Source organism: Gekko japonicus, unplaced genomic scaffold (assembly GCF_001447785.1).
Source record: "Gekko japonicus isolate JY-2015 unplaced genomic scaffold, Gekko_japonicus_V1.1 scaffold3466, whole genome shotgun sequence".
NCBI lineage: Eukaryota > Metazoa > Chordata > Lepidosauria > Squamata > Gekkonidae > Gekko > Gekko japonicus.
The window spans coordinates 65,255-74,844 of NW_015162061.1; the positions used below are offsets into that span (position 1 = coordinate 65,255).

At 38.5% G+C, this 9,590-nt stretch overlaps 1 protein-coding gene across 2 annotated transcripts in view; it reads right to left on the minus strand.

Annotated features, from left to right (window-relative positions):
* Nucleotides 1-675: 675 nt before the first annotated feature.
* The window catches only part of ACTR3 (ARP3 actin-related protein 3 homolog (yeast)), a 64,661-nt gene continuing 55,746 nt past the window's right edge, over nt 676-9,590 (minus strand). For both annotated transcript variants that reach the window (XM_015405612.1, XM_015405611.1), the window contains exons 8-12: nt 9,409-9,582; nt 6,054-6,146; nt 4,934-5,059; nt 2,536-2,619; nt 676-1,614 (exon numbers count right to left, since the gene is read on the minus strand). In XM_015405612.1, the coding sequence (XP_015261098.1) occupies nt 1,519-1,614; nt 2,536-2,619; nt 4,934-5,059; nt 6,054-6,146; nt 9,409-9,582 (573 nt within the window). In that variant the 3' untranslated portion in view covers nt 676-1,518. The remainder of the gene's footprint in view (nt 1,615-2,535; nt 2,620-4,933; nt 5,060-6,053; nt 6,147-9,408; nt 9,583-9,590) is intronic.

Genomic DNA, 9,590 nt, shown 5'->3' on the forward strand with positions numbered 1-9,590 from the left:
TTATAAATGTTTTGCCTCAGAAATAAATTATTTATTTATAAATTTAGTCTTTTACATTGAACAGTGGTCTCTCTCTACCTAGCAAGCATGCTGAATGATGACCTAGATTTAAGAGAAAATGTTTTAACATGTTTGTATAAACTCAGATTTTAACCGTTTATTTCAGAAAAATAACTACATCTGATTTTTTTTCCATCTGATGTTTTATTTTGATCTACTTGGAAACATGATTCTTGATTAATCAAAGCCTTAGTGCCCTTTTCTACTTCTAAGTGATTTGATGGCAACTGGATAGGCAGCAGCTACATTTATTCTCCAAAAATCCAAAATAAATGTTTGATATTTAAGCTATCCCTACATCTCCTGCCATTTATCATCTTACCAGGTATCATAGACGTCTGAACCTACAGGAGCAAATCTGTGACACAAGACCAACTATTCAAAAGCTTTATTTACTTTATCATCAAGGAAAAAGTATACTGAATGAAAAAGTATCGTTATAAAAAGTGTATTTGTGATAGTGTATGCAGATGAATAGGTAACCAAAATAAATATCCAGGTGAACACACACAAGCATCATGTGCATATTAGAATCACAACACATGTACCACTTTCATCCCTTAGAAATAACAGAAGCTTCGATACCTTCACAATAAAGCAACGAGACTGAAAGGCCTCACACAAACATTAAAAAGAATTTTTGTGCCTTTATTGGAATGGTGAAATACACCAATTTTGATCATTGGAATATTTGGTTTAATTAGAAATGACACTACAGAACTGCAATACTGGTCCAACAGTCTTGTCTTTACTTTTTTTCCCCCAAAGCAAGAAATAGAATGAAAATGCACCGAGTAATCAGAAAGCACTAGCAGGCATCGGTTAATCCAAGATTCTAGCTCCTTAGTTCCAAAAGCAATTGCTAAATTGCACTGTGTGGAACCCACATTTAAGATTGGTCATAATTTGAAATTACTAGAGTCACATGATTAAGCTTCATGTGGGCATTACATTTTTTTTTAAAATTTACCTCAAGTTGGTCACTGGTATGTTTCTTGTCAAATATTACATTTCTTTCACTGATATTTTTTCTCAACGTATAAAAAAGTATGAAATATAAACAAGCTCTCGCATTGTACACATGTTAGAGTACAATCGAAGAATTATAGAGCTGACTATCTACACACCGTCAAATCCCATCAAATCTTGGATACTCCATTAATATACAAAATATCAGGCCACAGAAAGAACAAAAACCCACTTCTTTTGTTTCATTACGCACAGGTTCAAATATTCAATCTAAAGAAAAAAACACTTTGAATCATTTTGGCTTCCCACTACATCTGCATGTTGAGACATTTATTAAAATATTCCTGTTTAGTTGAATTTGGTCTTTTTTCTTCTTATTATTTTCAAGTCATGTTTTGTTATCTTAATACCGGCCATCCAGACAAACAAGTATTGAGAAAGACCCTCCATCACCCTGCCTCCCTAGATCCAACTCTTCAAAAGTCAGATTTAAGACATAACTCCAAACACTGGGTTGTGACGACAGATGCTAGGACCAATTTCTTCATAATCTTTTTTGGTGTGGCATACTTGGTAGAACTCAGGCTGGAGGGGAAAAAAATGAAAGGGAAAGTCAAAGATATACCTTTTTTTTTTTTTAAGGACAAAACACATTCCACATATTTGGAAGGCAGACAAATTCCACATTGTAAACAGAAAGGCTGCTGAAGTTCTTACTCATTGGGCTTGAAGCAAGGTGTTGCTAATGCCTGCCTTAAATATGAAACCCCAAAGTCTTTTCTGGAACGTACTGTATACATGATATATTCCCATCCCCTCCTTAGCAAATAATGGAAATAATGGAATAGCGATAATGGAAAGCAATCACATAACTTTTGCTTTGCTATCTCCCTTCTCCCCCCTTCTACTTTGCTTTGGAAAATATTTCAGCACTCTCTACATGCACCCCTGCAAATGTAGTCCCCATGTTGCCAGAAATCCCACTGTCAACCACCCTGAAGTTCACATTTTGCAGGATGCACTGTGGATCCCATCAAACTACCACCACAGGGATCAGGTGGTGGTGGTGGGAGGTCCAGCCTACTGGGAAAAGCAGTATGAGGGAGGTGTCACAGAAAAGGCCCAGGAAAAAAGAATGAAAAGTTCTCTGAAACACCGTCCCTGTCCGGCTGAAACTTTTAATTTGTTTGTTAAGTAATGAGCTTCTTTAAAATGCAGACTGTGGAGTTCACCCATCTCTAACTCTAAAATACCAAACAAATTTGTGCATAGATTTATCTGATGGATAGTAATATACAAGTTGTAAAATTATAGCAATAATAATTGAGTAAAGGTTTCCATTCTACAAAGGCACCCAGAAAATAATGAATATTTTTTTATACTTTCAGTGGTCTATTTTGATCCTAATTTTGGAAACAAAAAATGTTAATGTAATTATGGAAACAACAGCGGGGAGCATAGGTGGAATAGCTACTTGCAGATTTCTTTTCCCTTTAGTCAACTTACTGTGGAAGCCAACATTGATCCTCCAAACCAAACTGCGTATCTCTGCATATGATGTGTAATAACTTGTACATCAATAGGCTTGGGCTACATCAGAAAATAAAATCAGTATACAGTTATGAGTTTCACTCAGTATACATACCTCCACTCTTAAAACATATTCTACTATACTTTTAAGACATAAGTATATTCTACTATCTTGCAACTGACATACAAGTAGGCATTAAAATGATAGGTCCACAATTTGAAACATTATGAACTGAAATTTAAAAACTACATCAAAAAAATCTTCAGATAAAAACGTTTCCGTATTACCTACTACATTACATCCAACAATGAATTTTTCTTCTCTTCCAGAAGATGCAATTTTAATTGTATCAGCCACTTTCTGCATATTTTAGAAAGCAGCATGATATGACTCGTTTAGCATAAAATAGACAATGATGTTATCTCAAGTAAAATTTTTAAAAGTGTCATGCTAAGGTCTGGGAGAGCTAGACTCTGCTATGCAACTTACTAGGTGACCTTGGGGCAGTAATTCTCTTAGCCTGCATCACACGTATCTTGCAAGGATAAAATAAAGAGCAGTGAACAGTGTATGCCTCCTTAGATTCCCTGGAGGAAGGGAAGGAATAAAATGTGCTAAATAGATTAAAATAAGCTCAGATTGGCTATTTGTAACCTAGTTCTAATAATGCTCAAATTTGAACAGGCTTTCAAAATGAGCAAAAATGTGTCCCAGAAGCCTGAGCAAACTAGTTTCCAGGGGAATTCTCCCCTCTCCATAGGAAACTTACTTTCAGTCCTAAAGAATGATCAAATATTTGTTCTCCTCCCCCTGCTCCCCACCCCTAAATTGCTAATGCTAGAAAGGTATTAGAAGGAAACTGGTTTTTACAATATAGAGAGGGGAAACAAGTGAAGGAAACTGAAGAGGTTTTTACAATATAGAGAGGGGAAACAAGATGTTGTGAAGCCTAGGAACAGTGGAGGATTAGAAGTTAGGGAAGGATGCTGATTGGGCTTGTTCTTTTCAAGGTAAAGGAGGAAGTGAGTTGAACCCATCTCTGCTCTGCTGGAGGACACATCACAGCAAAGGTCTGTAGACAACAGTCAATATCAAAAGAAAAGCGGAGCCTACAAAATCATTTAGTAAACAAAAAATGAACTGACTGTGTGGTGCTGAAATCAAATATCACAAAAGAAGGAGAAATATGATTCAAAAGACTGAAAATTGTTCAACTAAAAGTATGTATGGCACAAAAGATTTTCTTTTCACATTTTTATCTCACCTTCGTAAGCAAAGTTACAACATGTCTGAGCTACTCTCTTCATATCACTAAATTCTACATTTAAAAGGTAAGTCGCAAATGTTTTGACAGCAGATAATTTATTTCGTGGATGCAGGGATAAAGGAGTAGAAATCTATACTTTTTCTTAAGTTCCTCATAACAGAATTCAATACCCTTGCCTATTTATGCCTAGACAACTGTCCGATGAAGTGGTTAGATACTGCTCAAAGCATTCTGTGTGAAAGGGCTTATTAGTTCACACAAGTGTAGGCCCCCAGGGGAAAAAAGATACTGATAGATCAGGTACTGAGTGGATCTTTTTATTTACTTCATTTATTCCCTGTCTTTCTCTCCAATGGGGACTCAAAGCAGCTTAGATCATTCTCTTCCCCTCCCTTTTATAACCACCCCGTGAGGTATGAGTGTTAACGGCCTATAGTCATCCAGAAAGTTTCCATGGCAGAGTAGTCATTTGAACCAAACTCTCCCAGATCATATCCCAGTACTCTTATCATTATAACACACTGGAAACTGAAGGGACTGGCTGAAAGACAGAAGGCCACAAGCCTGAAGAAGAAGAAGAGATTGGATTTATACCCCGCCCTTCACTTGGAGTCTCAGAGCGGCTTACAAACTCCACTCCCTTCCCCTCCCCACAACAGACACCCTGTGAGGTGGGTGGGGCTGAGAGAACTCTGACAGAAACTGCTCTTTTTCAAGGACAGCTGTGCCAGAGCTTGTGACTGACCCAAGGTCACATCAGCAGGTGCAAGTGGAGGAGTGGGGAATCAAACCCGGTTCTCCCAGATTAGAGTCCGCACACTTAACCACTACACCAAACAGCAGAAGCAAAGAAAGCAGTAAACAGAACATTATAAATTCTCAAGAAGTTCAGCATCTCCAGTAGCTTCCAGTATCCTAGAGTGTAATAGTGATCTTGTTCATTACCCAACACACAGAAGATGTGCTCATGAAACTATAAAAGTTAGGCCTTCACCAACAAAATTACAAAGATATAAGGGAAAAAAACACCAGGATCTTATAATGGCATCTACTGCCATTCTAAACAACTGAACCCCACACATCACTGCAATGTAAAGGATACAAACCTTCAGTCTGCCACCACTCAGTTCCTCGCTGAGTTTCAGCCTGGCATCAACAGTCCTTTTCAAGTCTCGTTGTAAACGACGACCAAAATCCCTGAACATAGTTGAGCCTCCAGACAGTACAATATTCTGAATTGAAATTGCACACACAAAGTTATAATCACTTATTGCACACACAATCATGAAAGACTGAAAACTTAAAAACCCAATTGTAATCAGTACCATATTTACTCAAAAGGAAGATGACCCCGAAATGTTGGATGACCCCTAAAAAGCTACATACAAAAATTATTATTGGATATAACTGTAACTTATATGTGAGTGTAAGAAGACCCCTCCCCCATTTTTGATGGCATACCTGTGAAAATATCTAGTCTTGCATTTGAGTAAATACTGTACTTACACAAATGCAAGACTATTTTTTCCTGAGTTATGCAATCAAAATGAAGATGGCACTGTCTTACATTCATATATGTTACAGTTACATTCAGCAGTAATTTTTGATGTCATCTTCCTTTCAAATAAGTATGGTAGTCACTAGAAGGAAACTGACCAATGCATGAACAGTCCAAATGATCCTAACACTTTAATTCATAAACAGAAATATCATGACCTTTGAGAATATTCTGATTTTTAATAAGTGTCAGCAAGGCCAGATTACTAATTATCATGAATATTTCAGGATCTGAAGTGTACTCCACAAACTGTGCAGCACAAAATTAATTATCAATGTCAAGCTTTGAAGTGTACAAATCATAAGGACCTAAAATATCATAAACAGATAGATGTGACCCAAATGTCAAAAATTTCCTCTGGACTAATAAAAGTCATCTCATCATTCTCTAACCTAAAACTTCTAAAATTGTTAAATTCACTTTAGTTATGGATACATTTTTGCAAAGAATACATTTAATTCTTTGAATTTAATTGCATATTATACTGGTTCTTTAAGACAGAAACAAAAAACGACCCATTGTTGTGCTTTCAATGAAAAAAAAATCCTTAGCAAGTAGAAGCAGATATGACTAACCTAAATGCACCAGTCCAGAGTATACTTTGTCCTAAAGCAACTACGACCATGCATGCACGCACACAGTAACTTCACTACCTTTACTGACTTTACCTTATATAGTGGACGTCTAACATCAATAGGACAGTTCTGAATAACTTCGTCTACTACTTCTGAGATGGGCTGTGTGAAATCTGGGTTAGCAAACTAGAAACAAACAGAATGATTAAGTTGCAAATAATTTTAATGCAGGAGTGCTAAAAATACTAATGGTTTGCATTATCTATAGCTAATACAGAATGTCAGCCTTTCCTGTGATCTATTCAAGTCAAATGACAGCCTAGAATTCTCCAGAAACATAAGACAAAAGAGAGCCAATAAAGCTAGAGAAACAACTGGCAGAAGTTAAGCTACAAAAAACTAGGTAAGAATGCAACACTTTATCCTTTTGTCTTCATTATTTTCGATTGTTAGGGGAACAGACCATTTTATTGGCTGCTTCTGTAACTCTGTAAGGTACTATTTGTACCAAGATGTTGCACTTTATTATTACTACTGGGAATAGGCTCGTTGTGGAAATAAATACGAGCTCTAGAAAGAGGCTCTGGGAGAGTGCCAAGGCCTTGGGCACTCAGGGTCAATGTGCTGCGGCAACCTCAGCAGGATATAATGACACAGAGTCCACCATTTTCTCCAAAGGAACTGATCTCTGCTACATGAAGAGCAGTTGTAATTTTCAGTGATCTCCAGCCCTCACCTGGAGATTGGCAACAACTGTTACCCAGGAGGGAATGGCTGCCTCTCCCCTCCCCAAACCCTGGCTTCCATAGACTCTACCAGAAAATCTCCAGGAATCTTCCTACCTGGAGCTGGCAAACCTAGTCAGGACTGGCCCCAATGAGTTTCTCACAAAGGCCTGCAAAGGGTTTCCTTCCTTTGTCTGAACCAAACTTGGTTGTCTAAACGGGCTCCAGTTTACAACTCAGCTGTTTGCCTCCCACCCTCATCCCGTGGGCATATCTCACTCCTTAAATTCACTGCCACCACTCACGGAATTGTCACTGCCTTTTTAGAGGGACAGTGAGACCCCTCTGGCCGAATCTCCCTATTTGAAGATGGAATCCCCAATCTTTGGGGGATCCATCTGGAAGTTGTGGGCTCATGAAAGGATCATTCCTTGGACCGGCCTCTGGCTTTACTTCAGCCTCTCTCGCACAAGAGAGCAGGGAAACTTCCATTCATTCCCCAGTCCAGCTGACTGTGGAGTGGCTGAATTTCTGCTGCCTCCCAGGGACGAAGACTGCCTCCTCCCTGGATGGGCTGCAGTCTATATTTATGCTGCCCCGCCCATTGGGACAGTCCCTGTCTTCCCGCACTTTTTGGCCTTGGGGCAGCTGGGAACTGTAGGCCAACAGATTAGCTATGTTCAGGGATTTTGGGTTTGCCTGTGTCATAAGAACATAAGAGATGTCAATGTTGGATCAGGCCAAAGGCCCATCCAGTCCAACACTCTGTATCACACAGTGGCCAGAAATACCAGTGCCATCAGGAGGTCCACCAGTGGGGCCAGGACATTAGAAGCCCTCCCACTGTTGACCCCCCCCAAGCACCAAGATGACAGAGCATCACTTGCCCCAGAGTCCCTATCTATACCTTATGGCTAATAGCCACTGATGGACCTCTGCTCCATATGCTTATCTAATTCCCTTTTGAAGCCGTCCATGCTTGTAGCTGCCACCACTTCCTGTGGCAGTGAATTCCATGTGTTAATCACTCTTTGGGTGAAGAAGTACTTCCTTTTATCCGTTCTAACCTTTGAAGTTTTATCTCTGGTATCTGGCATTGAATTTTATGGCACACACAGCCTGGCCCAACAAAGTGACATTTATGTCAGATCCAGCTCTTGTAACAAATGAGTTCAACACCTCTGGTCTATGTTTTTATGCAGGGCTGGGGCTTTTTTAAAAAAAAAGTACAGACTTTTTAGTATCTTTTTGTTTTTATTATTTTTATTTTGGAAGCCGCCTTGGGCAGGTTCCTGGAGAGGCAGCATAAAAATATTCTACATAAATAAATACACAATAAATAAAACAGGTCTTGCAACACAAATTTTTCCTAATAGGTCAACTGTCTTCTTGAAGTGACTTCTCTTCACTCTGAACAAAAACCATCCCTTCTAGCCAGCACTTCTTACCACAAGCTAGTTGTTAACTTTGACACCAAGCATATTTCTGAAGATTTGCAAAATGTCTAGCTATCAGCTACTGTGTGGCTGACTAGCATGACAGATACATTTGCTATTTTAAAAAAACATGTAAGAGTATTACTATTTAACCATTTGAGGTTTTCCTGCATTGCCCCAAACCTTTAGTGCAATTCCATTTGTTGGTAGTGTTATGCGATTTATGGCATATACAGCTTTTAATGTTAAGAAAACGACCACAGTACACAAATATTTAATACTGAGTCTGTCCATCTATCATTATAACACACACGTAGTTAAAAGCGATTTCCATCAACCATTCCAGAATTTGTTCTCCACCAAGCACTCTCCAACTCACTGTCTGAATAAGAATTTGTAATTCTTTGTGTGCATGTGTGTGTGTAATTGTGCCTACCACTCTGTGTCAGAATTCCAAAGGTGCCTGAAAGCTGAGGACACCTGCCTCTGGGTAAGGGGCCCAAACCTTCAAAGTTCACCCTAACTGAATTAAAAACACACAGCTGTAGAAGTGGTTCTATTTAAACCAATAAGGAAATAAAAACAATGAATCAATGCAAAAAAAGAAAAAATGATTTTTTTTAACTTGAAAAACCCCTCATACTTGCTAGATAGATACTGAAAACAGGAATTAAGGTGAAGTCATCTAATGGCTTCTTTCCCTTGTCAGCTTGCCTGCAACTGTCTTGTACTGAACAGTTCAGTGGCCACCCACACATTTCAGATGCTAAGCACTGAATCAAGCAGCTTTATTCAATATAAAAAATGGCTATCAGCTGGAAGAAATATTAGTTCTTATTCAGCTTGCTACAAAAAAACCCAGGTTGGTGGTATCCACTCTGAAGCTGGGTGAAATAATTATGCAAAGAACATTGTGTGGCTCCAGAAAATAAAAAGTTAGCAAAAAGCAAGAGGGGATGAAATACAAGTAAATCTTTAGGAGGAAAATGCCTTGAGGTTTGCAAGCCATGCAACGAAAAGCAGACATTCTTCAGTTGTGTATCTACTTGAATACAATTTAGACAATACAACGTAAAATTTAAAAATGGATTGTACCATTTATATGAATTACACAAAGTACGTTGAAATTTGTCCCAAACATCGAAAAAGCACTACATTTAAATGCAAAGCCACAGGATTATCTGGCCAATATTATGAAAGTTAACAGTGTGAGTCTAGACTTGGAAGTAAGTTTCAGTCCCTTCACTGCTGCCGAAATGTCTCACCAAGCTTTGCACTGGACTTTACCTCAGGATGAAAGAAGATCTCTGGCCCTAGGAATCTCTCATAGCCAACATCAATGGTAAATTCTTTCTTGGAGATTGCGTTGATTCCAGTATACTGTTTAATCCACTTGGTGCCGTCTGTATCATACTTGTTAAATTCTTTTACTAAATCAGGGCAGACATAACTAAAACGCTCCTGAAAAT